A 26,307-nucleotide genomic window follows, 5' to 3' on the forward strand; every position below is an offset into this window, starting at 1 on the left:
TCTGAAACCTATGATTCATTCATGGTTTGCCGTGTCACCCACTTCATGTTTATGCACTAAATTGTGCTGCTTTAATATACAAAAACTGAAAATGCCAGGTGACAAAATGTGAAAAAGTTCAAGGGGAATGAATCCAACTATAACTTCTGTTCTCTCTGTGTTTTTCCGTCTTCCGTGTGTGTTGTCTGTGTGTAAATGTCAAGAATGATGTGTGGAAAAGCTGTGATCATCAACGTTCATAGTACCTCAACTCCCCACAAAAACATTTTTTTAAAAATCGAACCGCTGCCCCTTCTTTCCTGCTTCAAGGAAGGAAGAATGCTTGAATCATTTTTGCTGATTTGCTTATCTCAGGATGGATGAGCAGTCAGCTTTCTGATTCAATGTCTCACTCAAGGACGCTTTGGCACACGACCAGACCTCCTCTTCTGCTTATGGGGAAAAAAAGGGAACGCCGGGCCCTGCAGGCAGCCATTAACCAAATGTGACACAGGCAGTGAAAACTATTCGGCGCAGTGTTTAGATGTAATCTAAAATGTGGACACTCTTTTCTGCACGGTGATTGCAAAACACTGGAAGCCCTTGTTCATGTTTCCATGACAACAAGCATCTGCACCGGTGAAGTGTCCTTGAGCCCCCTCAGAAGAAAAGGAAAGAGGGAAAAAAAATGTCCACAGAATTTCAATCTCTCGTATGGCAGCCGCCGCTGACCTCTGACCTCTCCCTGAAGGATCGCTTGCAGAGATCAGAAAAAAAGACAAAAGCACCATGTAGAAGGACTGTCAGCTGTCAGGGCAGCCTGTTGCTATTTAAACCTTCAGGACTGTACCATTAGGCTCCAGAGGTGTGGGGAGGTTAGTCCTGGGGAGTTTCCAGGGAGGGGGTGAGCCCTGCGTAGGAGGGATGGTGTGTGTGTGCTCTGTGTGTGTGTGTGTGTGTGTGTGTGTGTGTGTGTGTGTGTGTGTGTGTGTGTGTGTGTGTGTGTGCAGGGTGGGGGCGGGGGGTGTTGCGAGCTGGTACACTAATCCCTCGGGTTCGGCTGCATCCCGGCCCTGGGATAAACTGTCATGTATGTCCTGGACATTTGAAAATGCTACTTGGACTTGTACATGTTTTTTTTAAAGTTGTTTTTTAAGGAAAATGCAAACTATGGTAAGATTTGACATTTTTTCTTTTTCCTGTTTCGATGGTCTTCTGTTTCATGTGTTGTCACCTAAATGTGTAAAGCAGTAATAGAACCGATGCAGAAACAGCAAGTGCAGCAACATGATATGTGCTACGATCACTTCGATCTGTTTCAGCACTGGATATTAACAGGGTCATTTATTTGGATAGCTTACCTTTAAAAAAATTAATGAAGGACAACTATTTTTATTTTTTATTTCACTTTAAGATACTCCCTCCCCCCACCCCCCGTTTTGCAACTTTTGCTAATGTATTAGAGAAGCTCTTAATCACAAAAGCTTCCCAGCAGTGTTTTACAGAAAAAAAATCTGTCTAATAAAAATGATTTGACAGGCTGTCCTCAGAAGTCATGTCGGACTTTCTTTTGCCCTCTGAAAGCCAGTGAGGATTGCGAGGAATTCAGTTCCTTTACATCTCCGTCATTCTACCGTAAAATCCATCCCATGTATGTAGATCAGTTGATTGGATCTGCAGTGGAAGCAGATTTTCCTCTTTTTCATCTTCCTTTGACTGCTGAAAACCTCACCTTGTTGCTCAGAGGAACACATATACTTTCTGACAGAGAAAGACAAAAAATAAATGAAAAAATTAGCAAAGGTCAAATAGAGGGAAATTTCAAATGTTAAAGTTTAAACAATTAAAAGATAGAGCATGAACAAATGCTGTGCCTTGCACAAGTGTTTACACCCCAAAGCCCCACATTTTGTCACATTTCATCCATAAACCACTATGTAAATATACGTTATACTAAGTCAAAGAGAAACTAAAAGAACATGTTTTTTTTTTTGTTTCTTCTTTTTCTTTTCTTTTTTTTGTTTGCAAATACAAATCTGAAATGTGTGGCCTGCATATGTATCAGACCCCCCAGGACAACACTTTGTCAAACCACCTTTCTCTGCTCTGTCTTTTGTGTCTCTGGTAGCTCAACACAGACAGAAGCTGACTTTTTAAAAATATATTTCTTTGCATGGAGCATGTCTGTGAACATTAGTTTCAAAGTCTTGCAACAAATTCTCATTTGGAATTAGGTCTGGACTTTGACTAGGCCATTTTAACACATTGCTGTGCTTTAATCTATTTTGTTGTAGTTTTGGCTGTACGTTAGAGGTCATTGTGCTGCTGAAGGTGAACTCTAGCATCAGGTCTTCTGGAGCCTCTGACAGGTTTTCTTCCAGGATACATCCGTCTTTTGAACAGGTCTGACTAGGTTGCCTGACCCTACATAAGAATAGCATTGACACAGCATGATGCTGCCACTACCAGGCTTCACTGTGGATTGTTTTCCCATGTAGGCCATGAGGTTATCAAACCGCAAACAAGACGTGTAGTTTTCTTTGAACAGTGGATTTCCTTTGTCAAATATGCCAGATTGGTGGCGAGCACAGCTCATGTCGTGTTTCGACAGATTATCCCACCTAAGCTGTGGCTCTTTGCAGCTCCTCCAGAGTTATTGCGGCCTCTTGGCTGTTAATTAACGCTCTCATAGGCAGGCCAGTCAGTCGAAGTGGATGGCCATGCCTCAGTGGATTTGTACCATCATCTAAGGCTTCACCATGAGAAAGTCCTTCAAACAAGCAAATATTTACAGTTTGTACTTATGATGGACTTTTAAAGTTTATTCAAAACTCAGGAAGCCACACTAGTGTGGAAGAATTGGCGGAAAACCAGCAGAGGACCTATAGAGGAGATGGAGTTTCAGGCTTTTACAGCTCAACAGATTGGGAGATATCTGCTCTTTGACCTGCAGCATGAGCCTACGGTTTCGGCGAATTTGAATTAGATATGAGAAACGCAGCGGGAAGAAGTGCGTGTGCATGCCTGTGCTGATAAACGAGTGTGTGAGGTTCCCAAAGAGCAGCACGGCGTGCCGTAAAACTAAAGTTCCCCCAAGCCTCTGCTTGCAGAGACACGAGTTGCTGATGAAGTGGAGACAGTAAAGTTCGCCCCAGTCAAACCAACAGAAGATCAAAACAGTGAAAGGTCACTTGTGAAATTGAAATCGCTTTCAGTAAATTAAGTTGCGGCCTCTCTGCTTCCTGTTAAGCCTCGTACCGGCATTGATTTTCGTGATTTCAAAGGGACTCGCTGACTTTTCAGCACCCTCCTCGGAAAGCAGATCATGACCTATTCAAAATCGGCACGCGCATTAAAGCCCATTTGACATCTGAATCAGCGTGAGCGTGTTTGTCGTTGGTGTGAGTACAGAAATACAGATCGATACCGCGACAGCAGAGGAACGGGGGAGGGCAAAGACCGAGGGTTATGTAAGTGGCAGCTGCAGCGTGATGATGAAAGCAACATCAGCTCCCCGTAACCAGACCGAGCATCCATCCTCCTGTAATTCTCCACTGAAACCTTCATGTTTTATTCACGCAGTCCGAAGGAGAAATGGATGGCGGTGATCGTACCGTGCTGCTGCAAGCATTTCTGCCTACAAAACCGCTCGGATCGCATCAAAACACTGACTTCAGGACTTCAGAGCCTCAGTGGACACTCTGTAATCCACTGCTGCTGTCAACCACCTTGATGAGTTTTATGATTTTAACACACAAAAAAAAATCTGAGGCAGAATGAAAAAAAAGAGAAAGATGAGTTTTAATCTGGATTAGATAACAATGTTCGTCATCACGTCAGAAAACCAGAACAGAACAGAATAACCACAAAGCCGAGGTTTCTGTGTTAAATATCACATGATACAAGCAGCTGTCTGTGCAAGATAAAGCCCAAAATGATCAGAATGAAATCCCAAACTACTAAAATACTATTCTACTCAAGGTTTGTGAGCAGCCACCAGAAAACTAGCAACAAGTCACCCAAAAGTCCTGTAGATAAAGAACAGCTTCTTTTTTTCAATAAATACTCTGTTTTTTTTACTGTAAAATATGCTGATTGACATATAATTAAGAAGAAAATATGTGGCTTCAAATATAACATGAGAAGTTTTCAAAAACCATAAACTTTCTGTTTGAATCCTAGTTCTTTCACAAGCACTGCGAAAAACTGCGAGGTGAGAATCTTCAAATGGTGACATTGGCAAATATTTTCAGATTTCCTTAAGCTAGACAAGAATATTCAATTTAGAAATCACACTTTGTCAACTACTCAACATGCCCTTCAAAGGGAATTAAGTCCTTTTTTGTCATTGCTGGGTACACGCTGTCATGTGGACAAATGAATGAAATTTTTTGTTGATTTTGTTCATTTTCACGTGTTATTTAAACCTTATTATTCATCTTTTTAAATTATTTCAAAGTTTACCAGTCGCACATCAGTCTGAGGACAGTTTGCTCCACGACTCAGTTGCAGCTGCTGATGTTAGAGCCGGTTTCATGTCACCCCACAGCATCTCAGTGAGATCAGAATCTGGGCTCAGGCTGGACCCAGAACCTGTTAATTCTCACAAAGTCCTGGGATTTCCTGGCATGTCTTTGGGTAATTGTCATTTTGCAGGTTCCAGTCCAGCTTCCACATTATTGGTTTTACAGATGTTCTCAAGTCTCCTTATTTATTCCCATGACTGTATTACTAAAATAATTATTTAGGTTGTTTGAGACCCAACTTTTATGGATAGATGGAGTCATCTTCTGTTTACTCGTTTCTTCATTGCAAGTCACGTCGTTGGCTCAACATTCACTAATATTATTACATGTCCCAGTTAGATGCTCCAGACAAATGTTTAAAAGTGAGAAACCCAGGAGGCACCCTATTCAGATGCAAGAGCCCCCTCTAATAACTCCTTCTGAAGGAGCGAGGCAGTGGCGCTACATCAAGCTGCTCCCTGGATGACGCGCTCTTGAGCTTATGTCTAAGGCTGAGTTAGGCCACCCTAAGTAGCAAGCTCAAATCAGTCGCTTATATCTGGGAACTTGTTCTTTTTGTCCATATCTTATGGCCAGAAGTGAGATTTGGAAAACTGAGAGAAATCAAGAGCTTTGACATGTTGGAGCATTCCCCTCATCCATCCCTCTCCCACAACTTTAACTTTAACCCAGAGGGCACAGTCCACCGGTTCTCCAGATAGGAACCATAGATTCTGTGGAAATCAGAGGACCCAAACCAAGTGTACGATCCCCTGAACAATCCTTCATTGCATTTATAAAGTGGGCCGGTCCATGTGTGACGTAAGTTATTAGAAGATATTGGGACCGAATGGTTTCAGTATATAAAGATGTCCCAAAAAAATCCAACTGAAGGTTATAATATTCAGCCTTTTCCCTTTGTCAGACGCGATTGGAGTGATCTGGTTCAGAAGGAACACTGCGATCCAAACCTGAACAAGAACGGACAGAATGATCTGATGGTGTTGCCTTCACAGTCAGCCTAAAAGTTAGGGGCAGCTCAGTAAAAGTTAGGGTTTCCGTGTAAGAAAAAACAGCAAATAACTCAATCAATAATTCATATAACCAATGAAACACGGGTGTTTTTATCTCCCTGCTCATTCTCATGGGCAGTTCTAGACAGGGCCAGCAGGCAACAGTGCCCCTGTACAATTGGTCCTTGCCCTTGTTACGACCCCAGCACTGAAAACATAATATTAAACCTATTTTATATGATATGGTCTCTTGGACCAATTTAAGTTTTTTACTTTTACAATTTTACTTTAAAAGTGATTTAAAAAAATACCTTTTGTTTCAGTGGTATTGAAAAAGGATTATAGTTTTCATTTTATAGATTAGGGGCTCATGTGATATATTAAATATTGAAATATTGCCATGTTTATTTTTCATCATGGAAAAAAACCCTGAGCCCCTGGTAAATTTGGCCTAGAAGCGCCTCTGCTCATTCTCCAGTGAATGCAGGATGCAGTGACCCTGCTCCAGTGATGTGCAGAACTAAGACTCTGTCTGGTTTCCCTCTTTAGTTTTCCACTCCATCTAAAATGTTAAATGCAAACGTCTCGGGCAAGTTGAGTCATCAAAGCATCAACATCAAGAAGGAAAAGCTGTTAGTATGATGTGAGGGCTGTGAATGTGCAGCTGGAGCAGATGGAAGTCAGTGTTTGGAACGGTGGCCTTTCAATAAACCCGGTGCTGAAGTGGACGGGACACTTCTGCAAACTGCTCCACATCCGCCCGGCTAATAATTGTCTGCCTCCCAAAGTAAACCACGGGGTTAACGACAGCTCCATTTCCCTATGAATGTGTGCCTATCCTCACCGTGTAAGTCGTCGCACCTTGCCTGTATTTTAGGGGACAGCAGAACTCTGCGTGCTCCACGTGTACTTTGACTTTAAAAGGGTCTTCTTCTGGGCTGCGGACAGATCTCAATGTGTCATTGTCACAGCGCTGCTGTGTGATGGATCAAAATGGCGTCAGAACATTTGAGCGCAGAGACGACGAGATTATCTGCCTGTGCAGAAGGACAAACGGCCCACGGGGGAAACCGGCTTTCCTCGGCATATCTCTGCCCTGCCAAAAACACACTTTCCATTCAAACTGGAGAAGAGAAACGAGTTTTAAAATAGCAATCAATGATATAAATAAGGTTAAATTCCTGGTTTTGATTAAGAGCTAGTCACAGATCACATAAAGTACAAAGGGGACAGAAAAAGTATTGCATGGTTAAAATTTCTCCAGATAGTTTGATGTCCATATGTTGACTCCAACAGAGCCCTCTGATGCTGTGTCAGGTCACCTGATGGATGTTGTTGAATTGCAATGTTTCTGCTTTACTAGTTTCAGTGCTGTTGACCTGATGGGCGTTTTGCCGTGTTTTTCAGGTTCAGCATGCAGCGCTGTGCACATCAAGGAAGGTAGCAGCCTATCAGCACCGCCCGTGAGACCCGGCAACATAGAAGACCTGCTGCTGCTTCTTCTGACGCCTGAAATCCAGGAGACCAAAAGAGAACTCGCTGCTCCTCGGGAGGATTATGTCATTATAGCTGACAACTTGAGCTCCTTCAGCAAACAAAGGCTACCAGACAGAGTCCCTCCTGCTGCGCCCACGTAGGCAGGAATCATGGATGACCCCTACCACAACAATGTGAACCAGCAGATGACTGAGGGCGGAGAATACACCTACACTCAAGATGGAGGAGGCCACGACGGCTACCCTTACCAGACGGACTACCCCCAACAGGACGAGGATGCTGCCAGTGACGCCACCGAGGGGGCAGACGAAGACGATCAGATGTACGAGGGGGAATATCAGGGCATCCCCCACCCCGATGAGATCAAGGAGGCACGGCGGGCCGCCCGGTTGGAGGCCAAGAGGAAAGCTCGCCTGGCTGCGCAGCAGGAGGAGGAGGGGGGCGAGGAAAGCCTGCCGGAGCAGTATGAGTCCATCATGGAGGACTGTGGCCACGGGCGCTTCCAGTGGATGCTCTTCCTCGTGCTTGGCCTCGCACTGATGGCCGACGGCGTAGACGGCTTCGTGGTGGGCTTCGTCATGCCCAGTGCTGAGAAAGATATGTGCATATCCAATTCAGACAAGGGACTCTTGGGTAAGTAGCAGCAAAGTGTTACAAGAGGGTACCTGTGGCGCGCTGTGTGAACGACCCCCTTTATGCCCTCTGCTGCCAAAGAACCAGCTAATCAGCTGATCCCTGTCTCCAGAAGCCATTGGGTGAGAGGCGGGGTACAGCCTGGACAGGTTGCCAGTCCATCACATTCATGCCCAAGGGCAATTAGAGAGAGATTGACGTAGCTGGAGTACCTGGAGTACCTGGGGAGTACCAATGTTTGCACAGGAGAAACCTGCAGAAAGACCCCAGGGCAGGATTTAAACCTTAACCTTCTTGCTGAAAGGCAACAGTGCGACCACTGTGCAGCCCTTGGCAAAGGTTCAATTCAAAGATCAGTTGAAATAAATGTTGCCACCACAACAGATCCGTCAGTGTTGATTTCAGAGGGAGGAATTGTTGCACGCCCCCCCCATGTGAAAATCCCCTCCACAGCACAGCTGATGAGAATCTGGAATACGAGCTTCTTCTTCTCAAACATGATCAAGGAATATATTTCCAAGCCAGTCTGTGATACGACAGTCTGAGGCGATACGTTACTATCGCCGCAGGGAGACTTGTTTTTTACTCTTCGAGCGGCTAAATTCCCTCGTAGACGAGGAGAACGTGAGCGCACCAGCAGGGCAGCTTCATCCTGTTTAAAAGCCTACAGTGAGAATGTCCACACTAGCATTCTGATGAGGAGTTTACGCTTTCATTGCCTCAAAGTCTTCATCTCGTTAGTTAGCAGCAAACGGGGTGCAAAATGCACGCTTTTTTTTTTTTTTTTTACTGGTTTTCTGTTTGGCAAGAGTATCTGCGACTCCTTTTAAATAATTCACAGAACTTGCTGATTGCGCTCATAACTTTACCCAGGCAGGAGGAAGTCACTGGTGAAAAGCTGTGCCATTGTGCTTGGTGGGGGGGAAGGGGTAAAAATCCTGCAGATTTGGAAGTGGACGTGTCTGTAAATTAACCTAAATGTTGCAGATTGGGCTCTTTTAAGACGCAGGTGAAAAGTACACCTGGTCTCAATGCATAATGTGGGCTGTCAGGCATTTATTGCTTGGGTTTTCTATTGCTAAACACAAACGTACTACAAAATAAGTTTTTCTTTTAGTTCTATGCAGTTTTCTGGGAAAAGTACCATAAAGACATCCCTTCCCCACTGCCTGTCCGTATAGCCGGGCAGTAAATTAAAGCCCCCTCGCCTTATCCGGCAGACCTCGTGTGCAGCGGGGCGATGTGACAGATCGCACATCACTCATTTCATCTTAACAACGGGGCTCCTGGGAGGAGGAGGCGTTGCGAGAGGCTGATGAGGAACTAGGTGGTGATTGTATTCAGCGTGTGTTCCCGGGCTAATACGGAGCATGTTGCAGCAGTCAGAGATGCCGGCGCCCTGCAGCTTCCCGGTGCAGAGCTGTCAAATACGCTTCAGGCCTCTGACAGGCTGCGAGAGCGGGAGGAAGGCCCGGCGAAAAAGAGAAATCACAGCATCTGTTTGTACAGAGCGGGAGGAGAGCTATGATCACTGGCGGAGAATAAGAAGCAGAGCCACACAATGATGCGGCTGGATGCGAGCTCATGCTCCGCACGCCAGACAGATGGGAGCCGAAATATGTTTAATCTTCACCTTAGTCTGGGACGGAGGGGGGTTTAAGCAAGTATTTTATTAGGTACTTTGTGTGTTTACCTTAGTGTGTCTCTTCAACTGTCTAAAGACGGAGGAGGAAATAGTGGACTAGTAGGAGGAAGAAAAATTAAAGTAAGAAGAAAAAATATATATGAAAGTGAAATGTGGTGTTGTCTCAAAAAGTTGGGTTATTGCATGCATGATTTGTAATGGAAATGGACTCGGTTCCTTTTACGCCGATGCTTTTTATAAAATCCAGGGCAACCAACTAACTTCTGAAATCATCAGCTGCACGCTCTGGCAGATTGGTGTCCCCATCAGCGTGGATCTCCCCTGTGCATGTATGGGTCTTCTCCGGGGACTCCAGCTTCCACCCAAAGTCCAAAAACATGCATCTCAGGTTTACTGGTTTCTCTAAATCACCCTCAGGACTTAGGGTGTCTTTACACAGTTGTTTTGCCTTGTGATGGACTGGCAACCTGTCCAGGGGGTGCACCCTGTCTTTCGTTCCTACGAATGCGATCATGCAAAGATAAGTGGGTAAAGACGACGGATGGATGGATGGATGGAGTCTATCTGTGTGCTAGTTAACCTCAGATGTTTGTCAGAGAACGATGGAGAACAAACCGCCTCCCGGAGACCAAGGAACACAGCCGGCAGGTCAGGGATGAAGCTGTGGGGAAGCTCAGCAGGGTTAGGGTATAAAATATCGCCCAAGCTTTGAACATCTCACCAAGCCCCGTTCCTTTCATCAGCCAAAAATGAAAAAAAAAAAAATAGATAACAGTACTACAAACATGTCAAGAAGGGCTTGTCCGTCTAACGTGACAGGGCGGGCAAGGTGAGCTAGAGGCCCTCTGCTTTCATTATATTAGTTAGCTAGTGAACAAGTCTTGAAAAATAGTCTTTACAAGTTAATTTCAACAATGCCACAGAGGCATATACAGAGGACGGCAAAATGTGGAAGAATGAGACAAAACACACAAAAAATGAATAGGATTGCTTTTCCAGCACCTCACTGTTTTTTTTTTTTATTATTATTTTATTTTACTCTATTTTGACTTAGAAAACGGTTCCTTCATTTGATCCAGTTGTGCACATAAAGAGATCAAATCTGGGCTGTCATCCACAGGAAACCCATTACTCAACCCAGATGAAACAGAATGATATGAAGCTGTTTCTAATGATATCTAATCAGTATTGGGTGACCAAGTTCAGCTTACAAAGTTAGCACTTTCCTCGCTCACCATGAGTGGTGAAACGTTATGGTTTATTCAGCTGCAATCGTGTCTATTCATGGATAAAATATCTCATCTCCTGCGCGTGACAGATGGAGCTACCCTGCTTTCACTTTTAATACCAAAAGGAAACAATGACTCCCCCCCACCCACCGTTAAGGTGTTTAGCAACTTCAACATGCTGAAGGACAATCTTTTTTTTTTTTTTTTGAGGTTATGCAGCTGGAATAGATCCAGGGCCTCCACCTGAAGGACGCACTTTGTAGTCCATCCTTTCAACCTGTCCATGCGCAGCTATCTAAAGCGTCAAATCGTCAAAGTCAATAGGTGACGTGACGACTTTGACTCTTTCCTCTCTTCGTGTCCCGTGCTGGGTCTTGTTGAATGGGATGCACAGCGCGCCGTGTGGAGCTCTCGGATGCTTTAGTAATCCGCGGGGAAGGTGCACGATGCACACTATGGCTCCACGTGCCGGTAAGCTGCTTATGCCCTCAGTAATTAGGACTGTGTAGTAAAAACCAAGGGCAGGCAGCAAGTATGGGTCTGAAGCCTCAAGAGGAGTGGTTGACTCTAGCTGCTTGAGTGTTGACAGGAATATATATATATATATATATATATATATATATATATAGTGAAGCCTTTAATTCTGTCTGCGTAGTTGCCTTCTGAGCAGGGAAAGGAATGACAAACAGGACCAGCTGCTCTTCAGAGCCTGGCACAGGCCTAAAGAATGCTGTGACTCAGGAAGTCTTGTATTCCGACGAATAATAAAATGTTGCACAAACGAAACAAAAAAAAAACCCAACGACGACAGAAGAAACACTTGTCACCCAGGAACAAAGCTAAGTTCACTGCAGACGACTGGAACCCTTTAGTCTGTCGCCTCACCAGTCTAAGTGTATTCGCTCGGTATTTCTTAATGAATATACAGAAACATCCGGTGCTGAGCTGACCTCGCGTAAATGGATGCAACACATTGAAATAAGGCATGAAGGCTGTTGATGCCGCCGCTCTTGTGTTCATGTGAGGGTGAAGGGAGACCCCTGGTGGAGCTGCTGTGGCTCTTGGTGTTTCCAGGGGGAAAGGTGTGAGATGTTGTCTGTGTGCATGTTTTAGAACTGTCACGCTTTTAGTGAGCATGAGTCTCCTGTGTGCGTTTCGCAGGTCTGCTGGTGTACGTTTCCATGATGGTGGGTGCCTTGGTGTGGGGCGGTCTGTGCGACAAGATGGGGAGGAGGAAGTGTCTCATCTACGTCCTGACCATCGACCTGGTCTTCTCCTTCCTGTCCTGCTTTGCTCAGGGTTACGGCTTCTTCGTCTTCCTCAGGTTCTGCTCCGGCTTTGGGTGAGACGCTTTTTTTTTTTTTTTTAAGTACATGTTTTTAAATACAGCTCCCCCTGGGCTTTTAAAATGACTGGCCTTTACCACACATCATCTGCTCAAAGAAAGCACCTCTCGAAATAAGATGCGTGACATTTCAAAACATTATGTAAATGGAAAAAAAAACTCCATTAAAAGCTGTTGATGTTTTTATCAGGAATGAACGCTGTTTTCCAGGCAACAATCAGCTCTTCGTGGTCTTATATCCTGCCAGCTACAGCTGCACAGTCACTATTTTATTGCAGTAGCATGAGCTCATTCTGAAAAATGCAGACAAATAGAACGGTTACTTTTTGTACAATTCAAAACAACAAAGGCTCTGTTATTGGTACCCTAACTTTTATAAGAGTGGATCCAGAATCCTGGGCCCTTTTGCCTTCTTCTCCTCAGGTTTTCCATCAGATTTAGGTCCGGGGACTGAGAGGACCATTGAAGAAGGCTGACCTTGGGGCCGATGAGCCGTTCCTGTGATGCTTTGGCCAAACGTTTCACATCGACATCCTGTTCAAGATCCAGGGTCCATCAGATTTTTTGCATTAAAAATGGAATCATAGCATTTCTGATGCCATGCACTCATGCCAAGGTTCCCAAGGCTTTGGAAGTGGCCCACAGCATGACATATTTTCCTTGGTTCAATGGCACATGTGTCTGGAGCATTTGTCGCTTAAAAGCTCCATGTTTGTCTCAACTGACCAAAGCACAGTTTAGCTCCCAGGAGAAACGTCACATGTTGAGATTTGTGATGGTGGGACAGAGAGTCAGTCCCCAGTAAGCGGTCAGCTTTTAGACAGTGAGGAGGTTTCTCATGGAGATTTGGTGATTGCCAACGTGCCATGCTTAAATTAAAGGTTACCTTTTTCTGCATTAACGGGTCAATTTAACTTTAGACTTTTAATACATCTCATCTGAGGATATCAACACATTTGCCTGCCTCTGTATGCCTTTATTTTCCATGTACAGTACGTTTTATTCCTTATGTCGCCTCTACAAGCCGATATGTGCGCTAATTACAGTCGTCTTTGAAGCGGACTGTACTCAGAAAGATCATCACAGCACCGCACGATTGTGAAGAAACTCGCAGCTCATCGTGTTGCCGAGTGTGTCCTTACACAGTTGCATGCTGGCACGCACCATGTTCCCCCCGCTGTTGATGCCGCCTCAAAGAGATTTTTTTGCTGGATGCTACACCCAAGGAGATCTCTGTTTATTTACCCTGAGAGAGCCTTTCTTTGGTGTGCAAAACAAGATAAGGGATGAAAGGTTTTCTATGGTTTTTACATTTCAGTTTTTTTGTACTCATTTCCTGCTGCTGCCTGCATCTTTCCGTAAAGCCTTCGCTATGCACTGAAATCTTAGCAATTTTCCAATATACGTTTTCTATGATAGCTGTGGCTCACGAGTTTAAAAACTGCCTCAGTTCTCCATCACATCTATCTGATGTGAACTATTCTTTGTGGCGAGTGCGTAATTCTGACCAATTTGTCTGTATGATTTGATTGAGTTTAACTTTGTAAGGTGCCGTGAGATGACGTGTTGTGACTTGCCGCTACGTAAATAAGATTGAATTGAATTAAATTGAATAATTTGAGCATTAATTGCATGGTTTAAACCACTGAAAGCACAAATGTCATCAGGGAAACTCAAACATCCAATTAAAGGTAATGTGAATTAAATGAAAAGAGTGATATGAATTAAAATGTGTTTGAGATTTAAACTGTAATGGTTCCAATTCAGGAGTTGGGTGGGAGTAGTTACAAAAATTCACTGAACTATGAGTATCTTTAACTAAATATAAATGCAGTTCTAAAAAAAAAATGTATTATTAAATGGTGTTCTGTTCAGCTGTCACACCGTCCTGGAGGGGGCCTCGGCTGATCTACTACTACTTCCTGTCCTTCTATATGTGAAACAATTGGCTGGTCAGTTAACCCTGGTCAGCTACTGGCTGAGCCTTAACTCAGACTAACTGTGTGTGCTCTCTTTTATCCTGTAGAGTTGATAAACTGGCTCAGAGCTTATCTGCTTAGCGTTGTTTCTCTGCTAGATGAAGCTACTAAAGGTGCTAGTACTGCCACTAACATTTTACTTTTCTCTAACATAGAAAGTACTCCTGGTTCAGTGCTGCTGTGCTCTTTTTGTGTCTCTGCTCTGTCCTCTCAAACCCCCAGCCGGTCGAGGCAGATCGCCGTTTACGCAGAGCCTGGTTCTGATGGAGGCCTCTTTCTGTTTAAGGGGAGGTTTCTTCTCCACCGTCTCTACATGCATGCTCAGTATGATGGATTGCTGCAAAGTCAATGACACAATGCAGGCGACTGTCTGCTACATCCTCATTCAGGAAGAGTGAATGCTGCATTTCAATGACTCGATGCAATCTGCCAGGTTTCCTTTGATAGAAAACGTTCAAACCAATTTGAATAACAAACTGAACTTGACTGCATTGTTTGATGACTAGTATCAATTTATCTGTTTGATTTAATCTAATATTTTATTTAACTTTTTCTTACTTTGTAAAGTGCTTCGAAATGAGGTGTTGTGAACTGGCACTATATAAATAAACTGAATTGAATTGAACGCCAGAATTTCTTTTTCCGCGGTAAGGATGTTAGCTTTTGTTTTTTGTTCTGTCAGAATTGACTCATAATGAAGACAAACTACTTACTTTATTTCCGCTTTCTACATCTTTATATTGCGAAAACAAAGTTTGTTAACCAATAGTGTACTAAAAGTATAGAATTACAGACATGTCTCCTAAAGTCAAACTTATTTCTGCTACTAAATACTAACCGTAACTGTCAACACATAAACTGCTGTCATGGTTTGATGAGGAAAATGTCTGTCCTGCTCTAGAATTGGCGGATCCATCCCAATCGTGTACACCTACTTCACTGAGTTCCTGCAGATGGACAAGCGTGGAGAACATCTGAGCTGGCTCTGCATGTTCTGGATGCTGGGAGGCCTGTACGCCTCCTTCACCGCCTGGGGAATCATTCCTCACTATGGTAACACTGTCAAGGCTCCCATAAATAGACACACTCTCATTATGTTGACACACAAATTAAGCTGTGGAGTAACAAAATAAAGCTAGAAAACATTTTACTAAAGGGGAATTCATAGCTGACGCGTTTCCGAGTCTGTGTGGCTGAATTGTTGGAGCCTATTTTTGATGCTCGAAAATAGGACTCATATAGAGCAATTATTTGATAAATAAGAGTTGATTTAACACAAAATGATGGATGGATGGATGGATGGATGGATGGATGGATGGATGGAAGGAAGAAAGTTAACTTTTTTGATTCCTTCAGAACAGGGCTGTCAAACTAATTTCTATATGGGGCCACTTTAGTGTTATGCAGTCATTAAAAGGGCCGGTTACACCTGTATAGATGATAGTTTTGATTTCAGAATTTCATTCCAGTTCACATAGAAGTATAAAAAATGCACAGTAACATAAAAGTAGCACCCTTAGGCCCAGTTTATACAGCTTATCTGCAAAAGAAAGTTGATATTGGGGTGAGTTACACCTTAAATTCATCATTCTGCATCACTTTTTCTCCTTTTGGACATTTCAGGGTTGTTTTAACGTGTTGTGGGGAAACTGACATCTAGTGGCAGAATGCTGTTACTACACAGTTAAAAAAAATAAACATTCACTACAGTAGGCACGTTATACACTTTAAAAGGAGCAAGACATATCACGCTGTACTTTAAAACTAAATAGAAAGCGCTGCTGAACATAGCTAGCACTAGCTTGCGCCAACAATTTAGCTAAAAGTCATGACATTATCTTATGTAAAAAGAAACTTTCTCTCTGTGAATGCAAGTCATTAACATAACTCGCGAACAGCAAAGATATTATACGGTATAGTTTCTGTGATTTACCATTTCCTGTTTCATTCTGTACCAGAGGTTCAGTAGAAACCTGCTCAGGTTGTTGTAAAAATGGCCGACTGCTGGGAATGACGAGGCTCCTTCTTGGCTCTCCTCTAACCCTGCTTGGTCCCCACTTTTGACCCGGCGTTTTTCTAACACTCCCTCTCTTCTGTCCCGACAGCTGTTGGTTTGCACCTGAAAATACTCGAGTCAGAACTTTTCTTGAAATGTTAACTTTGCCTTTATTGTTTTGTTGTTGTTTTTTTTTTCAGGCTGGGGCTTCGCCATTGGCACCCAGTTTCAGATCCACAGCTGGAGACTGTTCATGTTCGTGTGTCTCTTCCCCGCGCTGGCTGCGCTCATTGGGGTCGTCTTCATGCCGGAGAGTCCACGTTTCCTGCTGGAGGTCAGATCCCAGAGCCAGATGAGAAACAGGACGGGCCCAAGAGCCTTTAGACTCAAATCTTGTTTTATTCAAATGTTACGGCTTCTGTTGTTATGGTGGCAATTTGAGTTCTGTTTGTCATAACGAGTGATCAGATGAAAAACAATTAATTACACATTTACTGAATATTTATGCATTATAACTAATCACAATAACCTCCTTTGGACTGATTTAGCCCTTGCCCAGAATGACCCTGCTGGCATCATAACCAGCCACAGGGGAAAGTGTTTAGGAGGACAGGGCAGCTGATATCACACTGGCATTCGGATTGACTTCATGGAGCACAGTGATTGCTTTAAAATGGATTTGTGATTGAAATCATTGTTCAGCCATGGTTACTCCGAGGAAACGGGCGCTGTCATCATCACTTAGCATCACAACAGCTTCAGGCACAAAAATATTCCCGCTAGTAAGATGCACCTGTATCAACCATTATCCAGACGGATTAAGGGGAGAGCTCCAGCCGCTGCGCAAAAATCTTCCCAACGCCAAGAAAGTAGAGCAAGTTCACGGATCGTCTCCTAAAGAGCGTTCAACCGAAGGGCGTGATTTCCACCAGTGCAGAGCATGCTGAGGAATGGCAGCTGGCAGGCGTGCACACTGACCAGTTTTAAAGACGCCCTCTAAAGAGGCCACTTCTCTTCTAGAAAAACATCGAGGAGAGAGTAAAATTCTGCAGAAGGTACCAAGAATGGTCTGCAGGTGACTTGAATGATGTTGTTTCCTCTGAATAAAACCTATTTAAGCTGCTTGGAACATAAGAAAAAAGGCATGTGGATGCTATCATCACTCTCTTGTCATGCCACCCTGGACCATATATCTGTGGGGTTAGCCTGTCTTCCATGGGAGTGGGGTCACAGTTTTGCCAAAAAAACAACACTGCTATGAAGATTGGGCCCACATCTGTCTCCAGGAGCGCCTTTGACCAACAACACAGGAGCAATTGATGGTGAATTATGCTTTTTCCTGTGTGATGGAGCATCGCGCCACGAGGCAAAATGGATAACTAAGTGGCTGAGGGATCAAACTGTTTGTTCAGGTTTGAGTAATCAACAAGCAATTATCTGTTGAAATTATGGGAAACAAACCAGTTTTATAACTGCTGGCCAGCTTTTTTGCATGTCTCCACTTTTTTTTTTTTTTTTTTTGATGACTTCTCTGTGGTGATGATAAGTATTCGAGGATGGAAGGCCTCATTCCCATCACCCTAATCTTTAGCTTTCTCCAAAGATTCAGGTCGTTACTCTATCTGGGCCCTTATATCCACTCATGTGGGTATAACTAGAAGACTGCTTTAGACCTAAATCTGCCAGGTTTAGGAATAGCTTTGGAGTTACCCATACATGTAAAGTGTCAAACATCTACCTCGTTGATAAAAAAAGGTCACCAGCAACCACAGCAATCTCCCACTATTGTGTAAAAGTTGCAAAGAGCAGCTGAGGTTTTATCAGAGCACCACTCACCCTTTAATTCCCATCCAGGATAATGTCGACCCTTTTAACCACATGTGTTGTATAAATGGTACTGATGCAACACTACCCTGGCATATCACACATTACCAATGCAGGTGAAGCATGGTAAACACACGGCAATGTTTACATCAGATGAATATGGCAGGGGTGTACAGCATTTCACCATATGACCACTAATCAAAATATTCCTCTTTATTTGTGTTTACAACTTAAATTACACATACACCACACAATATCTGGTTTCAGACAGTGACCGTGGAACCTAAACAGCCATTAAGAGATTTACAACCTACCTACAACCTGTTTGTGGGTTCCAGAATGCCAGACACGATGAGGCGTGGATGATCCTGCGAAAGGTTCATGACACCAACTGGAAAGCCAAGGGGGAACCGGAGCGGGTCTTCACGGTAAGCCTTCATTCACACCAACACGCACCTTTGGTAAAATCATTTCATCGCTTATTTAAAAGATAACGAGAGAAGACTGTAACATCTTTATCTTCAGTTTGTCAGTCTTGAGAAACTAGGTTGTTATTTTTTTTCATCCTGTTAGAAATAAAACGCCTCATAACTTGGTAGAATGGTGTAGAATGATAAGTAGCTCGGTTTAAGCAGTTAAATACCAGAATGAAAATGGCACCTTTTGGTTTTGCTTAAATGCAAGTGTGGCTTGGATTTGCAATCGGCCCCCTTTACTCTGATATCCTTAGATACATTTTTTTGTGAAACTAATAGCTGTCAGAGGTCACCTAATTAGAAAATACATCCTACCTTTGAGTATGAGGGATAAGTCAGGTGTTCTTTTTACAACTGCACAATTTACAATTAGGCTCCTCTGTGAACTGTGTTACTACTGTGTTAGTCTATCACACAAAATCCCAACTTCGAGGTCTATGGTTGCATCCTGGCAAAATGTGAAAGGACTGAATAGCACTTAATAAAAGCATATCAGATTGCTGAAATAACAAAGAAACCTTAGCTATTACAGCATTTTAAAACTTATTTTTTATGAACTATGTTAGAAAACAAGAAAGAGATGATTTTCTAATACTGTCAAAGGAACATGATGTCCCTTTTTTGTCTTTGGTCTCGGCACAATACGGTGCCAGACATCCTGGCAGACATCAGGTGCCTGTGGGGTACCTGAAGACTTGTTTTTTAACTTGTTTTTGTGATTATTACAGCTTGGATTTGTTCACTTTGTGAGAGAATTAAGACTAAAAACAGTGCTTTTATCTGAATCTCTGGGCAGGTTACAAACATTAAGACGCCACAAACCCAGGAGGACGAGTTCATTGAGATCCAGAGTGACACCGGAACCGCCTTCCAGCGCTGGACAGTCCGAAAAATGACCATGCTGCAGCAGGTTTCAAAAGCGCTCTATTTTACAGCAGAAACTTTTGTTTTTTGTATCCTGACATGTTGCCACCCAAATGCTTGATGAAAAACCATGAGTCGAATGTTCTGGTTGTCCTCCCTGAAGGTGATGGCCAACGTGATGTCTTTATCTGCTCCAGAGCTCAGGCTCCAAGGCCTGTTTCTGGTCATCGTCTGGTTCTGCATGGCTTTCAGGTAGAATAAAATCCATGTTGAGATTAGATATGGACCGGTTTTAGATCGACATCATATGTTCAACTTAAGCATCGGTTTCATGGTGTCAAACACAAAAATATATATTTTTTAACTCTGATGTTGCACTTTTTTTATTTAAAGATTTTAAATGGCTATGAATGTCATATTCCTATAAAAATATGGATCTTCCAGTGTGTTCAAGTGTAAACAAAGTTAGAAATGCTTTGCTGCTGTATTTAAAGTGCATGTAACCACATTTAAAGCCCAATTAAAACCAGTTAAAAACTAAAAACAAAAATACACCTGTAGATCTGAAGTATCATAATTAATACACTCATATACATAAATAGGTAAAATATAGGCTTTATACTCCATGAAAGCTCTGCTTAGAAGATCCGTTCAGCCATATTAGATTTTTTAATAAAACTGGGTCTTGCAGCCTGTCAAACTTAAATCTTTTATCACAGTAAAATAAATTGATAAAACAGATTTTTAAAAATTGTTTCAACTTTGATAAAAAACGATAGGGATCTGAATAATATGCATATTCAAAAATAATAAGCTTGAAAATAGGGGGTAGAAACAGATAAGCAACATCTAGTCACAATACTGTTGAAATAATATAACATGAAATACTAAAGTTACAATAATACTATCTATTACAAATATATTTAGTATGCACATACATATACTATATAATTATGTTATATAGACTAAAGCAGGAATATAGAATAAACAGTGGCTACAAGTACTGCCCTTACATACTGGTAGCTTTCATGTGCTTAGTGTGAAGAAAAGAGCCTTTTTCCTCTTTTACTCTTAACAAAGGTGAGAAAAGATGACATTAGTTGGGTAATTAGTTCTCAACCAGTAATTTGCTTTGCTAGAACCAACTGTCTTAACAGAGATTGGGCCCTGTGATGGTTGTTACCTACATGGCCACTATTGTCATATTCGATAAATTAGATTGTTGAAAAGTTCATTCATTTATTTCAGGAACTTAATTCATCAATTCAAGTGAAGCTTTATATATAGATGTCATGTTTTGTTAGTTTGAATTAGGACCAAAGTGCAGACAGGAACTGGGCATGAGCAAGGAGACCTTTAGAAACTAAATAAACAACCAAGGAAATGACAAAAAAACAGAAGAAATGGGTTCAAGTCTTTGGTTCTGTTAGCTCTGGTGATTGTCCGGTTACAGCTGAGGAAAACGCTACATTGAAGATTAAAATATTACAGCAGATTTATAAACAAAGTAAAAAACATGTGGCCTTGATGAAAAGTATGTTTAACAACCGCTTGAAGCTTGGTATTTTCAGAAGGTACTTTTAATCTGACAAAGAGCCTCATATTAAATATGATTGTGGCTGCGTAAAAGGTCCGTCTAGTAACATGAACCATTTGGTAAAGCTGTGGTTTAACCGTTGGGCATCGGCTTATGCCTGGTAGGCTATTATTAGGGAGGCAGAATTTTCCTGTACTTCTTCCTGAAAGTACAGTTACTTCAGCAAGTAGCTCATTAAAGGGACTTGAAGCTTTTGGAATAGTGTGATAAATAATTTCGCTTTTTAAAACCACTGGACAGCTTGATACAGGAGAACGGTCTACGCCTCACTGAGATTAATCAAATAACTCATTAACTGAGGAGAAGAACTCAGTTTAGTCTCACTTTAACAGGTTTCTTAGGTTTGATGTGTCTTCCCTGTGTTTGTCAGCTACCACGGGCTGGGAGTGTGGTTCCCTGACATGATAAAGTACATGCAGTACGAGGAGTACGAGTCCAAGGTCCGAGTGTTTCACCGAGAACGCGTGGAGCGCTTCCACTTTAACTTCTCCCTGGTCAACCAAGTCCACCGCGAGGGAGAGTACATCCATGACAAGTAGGTCTATCACTGTTCTTCCTAACGAAAATATCCACATAATTATAAATCAAAGTCGTCGGCCGTTTTGTTTTGTCTTTTTAAAGGTTTGCAAACATCGAGATTAAGTCGGTCAAGTTCGAGGACTCGCTTTTTGAGAACTGCTACTTTGAGGACATCAGATCGACCAACACGTTCTTCGAGAACTGCACAATCAAAAACACCGTCTTCTATAACACAGGTGCCTGACATGGCATTATTATTATTGGCCAAAGAAAAAAATTTTTTTCACTATTAGAATTTTGAGTCAAACATCAAATCTGTGCTTTTACTCCAGACTTGTGGCAGGAAAAGTTCAAAAACTGTCGAATGGAAAACACCACCTTCCTCCATCCAAAGAAAGGCTGTCATCTAAATTTCCAGGAGGAAAACGACATTGTGATCTATCTGGTCAGCTTCCTGGGAAGTTTGGCTGTGCTGCCTGGCAACATCATCTCAGCACTTTTCATGGACAAGATAGGGAGGATCCGAATAATAGGTGACTAATGCTGAAAGGGTCAGAGTGATTATCCTGTTTTATGTCTGCACCAGTGTGTTTATTGACAGTATAGTGGATGAACCATATAAATACGTATTCTTTGTATTGTGTTCAAGACCAAATAAATAAAATGTTACAGGAATTAGTAATGAATGGTCACCCGTCTCTTCTTCCAGGTGGTTCTATGCTGGTATCGTCGGCCTGTACTTTCCTGCTGCTCCTAAGCTTCAGTCAAGGAGCTGTAATCTGTTGGCAGTGTCTTTTCTATGCTGTCAGTGTGGCAGCCTGGAATGGGCTGGAAGTCATTTCAGTGGAGCTCTACCCCTCCTCTAAAAGGTACAGTCCGACACTGGCTCTCTAACAGATGCAATGTTATTGCCACTATACCTAAAAAGGCCTTTATATGCATGTTAAAAGGTGAGCTTCTCCACGAGCTAATCGGGTGTTTTCACTGTTTCAAACTGATCAAAAATGTTAAAACCAACAAAGAACTATTTGAGGAAATAATAATTCTCCATTCTTATTTCTTTTGTCTTCCCTGCAAAGCCCAGACTTGAAAGATCAAATTTGTGAACATTAATTTCAAAGTTTTGTCGCTGATTTTCAATGTAATTCCGGTTTGAACTTTGACTAGGCCATTCTAAAACATAGAAAATCTTTGTCCTTAACCATTACATTGCAGCTCTCACTCTTTTGCAGGTTTTCCTCCAGGATTGTACTGCATTTATCTCGGTACATCCTCCCACAAACTTCCACCAGCTATGCCGTCCTTGTTTTCAGATCAAATCATATTTATGTCTCAGAATGGCACAGTCAAATCTAGATTTGCAAATCTGGTAGAAAAAAACCCCAAAAGGGACTTGCAGCTGGAATTGCAGCAAAAGGTGGTTGCGCAAAGTTTGATTTAGGATGGCAAAACACCAACGTACCTGTCATGCTTCAGACTTTTATTTGCAAAAAATGTCACCTTTCATTTATGTGCTATCAATATGTATAATGCTTACACGCTGTGTTTAAACCTATAATCCCCTTCAAGTATGCAGAACGTAACAGATCTTTAGTCTTAAATCCACATCATTTCTTCTTTTACAGAGGGACAGCGTTCGGTATCCTGAACGGGATCTGTAAGTTTGCAGCCATCATCGCCAGCTTCATCTTTGCAGCCTTCATCGGCATCACCAAAATCATCCCCATCTTCCTGGCCTTTATCGCGCTGGTCTGTGGAGGTCTGGTGGCTCTTAAGCTGCCTGAAACGCGGGAGAAAATCCTCTCTTGAACAGCCAAACTTCCTGCTGCTTCGCCTCCCCAGACGCAACTTGGGAGGGGAGGGGGGGAGTGCGTCCCGATGAAAGATTAAAGGCGCTATGTTGTGTGGTTTGTATTCATGCGGTTACTTATTTAAAAGAGTCGAAAACCTGTACGGTGGCCTACGTCAACCTGTGGTTGCTCTCTGCTGCCGGGGAGCTCCTCAGGCTGCCCAGCGTTTCTGTCACAACATATCAGTCTAGTCTTTGTCATCCTCTGTCATCCCACTCTTTGTTCACACACATCTGTCCTGTCTGGGGTTTGTGTAAAAGATTAAAACAACGTGTCTGTGTTTGAACGGTTGTGTAGATCACGTTACCATTGTTGTGCTTTGGTTTCATTCCTTCTTGATGAGAGAGAGAGAAAGAGAGAGAGAGATGACTTTTAGCGATAACTTGAAAATAATGAGACTTACTGCTAAGTCACAGCGGCAATATTACCGTTACTCTGAAAAGAAAACCCCACCGTGAGCACTCACCCAATGTTTATTCAGAGCAGTTCTGTGATGTCTGTAGTCTGTGTCGGCCAGTTTGTTCTCTTTAGGTAAGGTTGTCTCACCGACCAACTTATTAAACATAGATCTTACGTTCTAACTGATTTGAGCCCTCCTCAGTTTTCCCTGCTGATCCAGATCCAAGCAGACCAAGCTCTGTGACTCTGAGATGTCCTGTTTGTCCTCCATTGTAGAGCTGTGTGTTGATGGTGTTGTTTATGTAGTATCAGAGTCTTTATCTGTCACATCTTGCCATGACAAAGTGTAAGGAACTGTCTTTTTTTTGTCTTTTTCTAAAGAAAAAGAGAGAGAGAACAATGCAAAACTGTAAGATTAGATGTTTTCACATGATGCTCTCATTTCAACACTCTGATGAAGAACTGATCTGCAGAACTTGCTGCATTTCTAACATGTGTCAAGATTTTTTGTGTGGAATTGTACTAATATGGTATGACTGGCATATGCGTGCGAGTTTGTGTGTGTGTGTGTGTGTGTGTGTGGCTGTTATCAACATGTCTGGGAACTTACTGAGACACAGTCTAGCATTACTCTATTTGTTGTTGTACATATAGACCTGTGTAAATTAGTTGTACCATAGTAGTTGTATCATGACTTGAATAAAGCTGAGGGACGTAATCCAGTCTCCTTCTTCTTCAAATACATGGACAGCACAGGTTGCACTGTTTGGACCCTTATGTATTAAACTGTTTTAGAAATTGATAATGACTCTAAAATGCTGTCTTTGAGGTAATTATTTCGAAACAGAAGTAAAATTTTTAGAGAGTAAGAGGTAAGGTGCTGAGTTGGGGGAACTGCTAATTACTGACGCACGTTTCTCTGTATGAACAATGACTATAAACGTCATTCATCTTTAGGCACCCACTAACACTTAAGGAACATTTGCAAAGGCATTACAAACCAAAAGAAATATTTCAATATGTTTTAATTATTTCATACACATCCTTGATTAAAGTACTCACGGAGGACTGTGCATTGACTTTCATTAATTTCCAAACCTTTCCATGGCCTTCCCTGACCCTAACCCTAAACCAATACAAACCTAACCCTAACCTAAACCTAATTGACACCTTAGTCCTAAACCTGACCATCCATTAGCTCAGAAAAACAGAGAGAAGCAAAAATAGGTTCTCACGTTACACTAAAGTCCTCGCTTTATATATATATATATATATATATATATATATATATATATATATATATATATATATATACACTGCTCAAAATGAAAGGGTACACTTAAACAGCACAATATCACTCCAAGTCAATCACACATCTGTGATATAGAACTGTCCACTTAAGAAGCGTTTTGGTCACTTTTGAATGTGTCCAGAGCATGGAGGCGCTACCAGGAGACAGGCCAGTACATCAGGAGATGTGGGGGAGGCCATCAGAGGGTAAGGAGAAACAGGAGGAGCACTGCCAGAGCCCTGCAAAGTGACCTCCAGCAGGCCACAGATGTGCAAGTGTCTGCTCAAACGATCAGAAACACACTCCATGAGGGTGGTATGAGGCCCTGACGTCCACAGGAGGGGGTTACAGGGAAATAAAGTCAAAAACAAACTGAAAAACAGTTTCTACCCAAGGGCTACAAATTCATCAAAACCAGCTGCATTTCTAAACTTCTCAGTGTTCCACCAAGTGCCAACTTAAAATACTTCAGAAGTGAGAGCAACATCATTTCACCATGAACCGGAACGACCTGGCGTCCCATAAAAGACTTCTGACAGAAGAGTCAAATCATAAGAGTTGTTCAAGAGCCAAGGAGAGTTTCTGAAAGACAAAACAGCATAAAGAGTTTCTCCAAAGAAAACAATAAGTAATGCAATCAGCCACAATGCCCTCTTTGCAAACTCATGGCGTAAAGTTCCACTACTATAGAAAAAGCATGTTAAAGTGTGTTTAAAGTTTGTTGCATATTTGGACAAGTGTGGGATATTGTGTTAATGTAGTGTAGTCAGAGGAGGCCAAAGCTAGACTCTTTGCATATCCGTGCTCACCTCAAAGCCAAGCTGTGCTAATGCAGTATTCCATGCAAGCCTTGACCAACAATTAATCCCACATAATACAGTACATGGGCATACTGGGATGACATTTCTCATATAAGACCCTTTTTTATTGCTGTTATGTAAACTTAACCTAATAATAACACTGACACTTATTCCTAAGTGTCAGTCAGCGCTCGCGCGACTGCAGCAGCTTCACCAACGGCTGCGCGTCTGCTGCAGTCAGCACGCGCGCTGTCTGTGTCACGGCACTCTGCTGCTCCCCCTCCCCTCTGGTACATGGCCAATCAGCACGCAGGCTCAGCCTTGTCCGCCCACTCAGCGGAAACATGAAGAGGGAAAGAAGCGCCCTTTGGCTATTTTTTAATACCGTAAATGAAATCAAGCTGTATGTTTTGTAAAAAGCTGGTTAAATCAGTGGAAACACAACACATTTATCTAAGCTTGTGAAAAACCATGAGCAAGAAAACGTTGAGCAACAGAAACGGAGAGAGGAGACGAAACTTCTCTCACTGCTCCGACAGACCCACAGACTGACGTCACTGACAGAGGCGTTTCAGTCCTCCAGAGAACATCCAGGTAGATAAGAGTGGTCATCTTCAGCAGCAGTTCATGTTAACTTTCAAAGTAGATATTATACATCATATGTTACTGGAGCCCATACAGAAAATGTAATTAAGACCTTGAAAGAACCCAGTACATATATCCTATTAAAAACTGTTATTTAAGATAAGGTAACATTGGCTTATCCTTTATTTATCCCACGACGGGGAAAATTATAGGATTAAAGCAACAGGAAGGTGCACACAACACAGACAAAATTACATAAGGATTGAAAGATATAAGAGGTG

At 42.4% G+C, this 26,307-nt stretch overlaps 1 protein-coding gene across 1 annotated transcript; it reads left to right on the forward strand.

Moving 5' to 3' along the window:
• The first annotated feature begins 1,008 nt into the window (after positions 1-1,008).
• On the forward strand, positions 1,009-24,068 carry sv2ba (synaptic vesicle glycoprotein 2Ba). The gene is made up of 13 exons (XM_012874007.3): positions 1,009-1,152; positions 6,905-7,627; positions 11,663-11,843; positions 14,727-14,878; positions 16,022-16,155; positions 17,984-18,073; positions 18,918-19,031; positions 19,149-19,237; positions 20,953-21,117; positions 21,204-21,337; positions 21,434-21,634; positions 21,811-21,970; positions 22,727-24,068. Exons 2-13 carry the CDS (start codon positions 7,144-7,146, stop codon positions 22,908-22,910), a joined length of 2,088 nt encoding a protein of 695 aa, XP_012729461.2. The 5' UTR covers positions 1,009-1,152; positions 6,905-7,143; the 3' UTR covers positions 22,911-24,068.
• Positions 24,069-26,307: the final 2,239 nt, after the last annotated feature.

The sequence above is a fragment of the Fundulus heteroclitus genome, chromosome 4 (genome assembly GCF_011125445.2).
Source record: "Fundulus heteroclitus isolate FHET01 chromosome 4, MU-UCD_Fhet_4.1, whole genome shotgun sequence".
NCBI classification, from domain to species: domain Eukaryota; kingdom Metazoa; phylum Chordata; class Actinopteri; order Cyprinodontiformes; family Fundulidae; genus Fundulus; species Fundulus heteroclitus.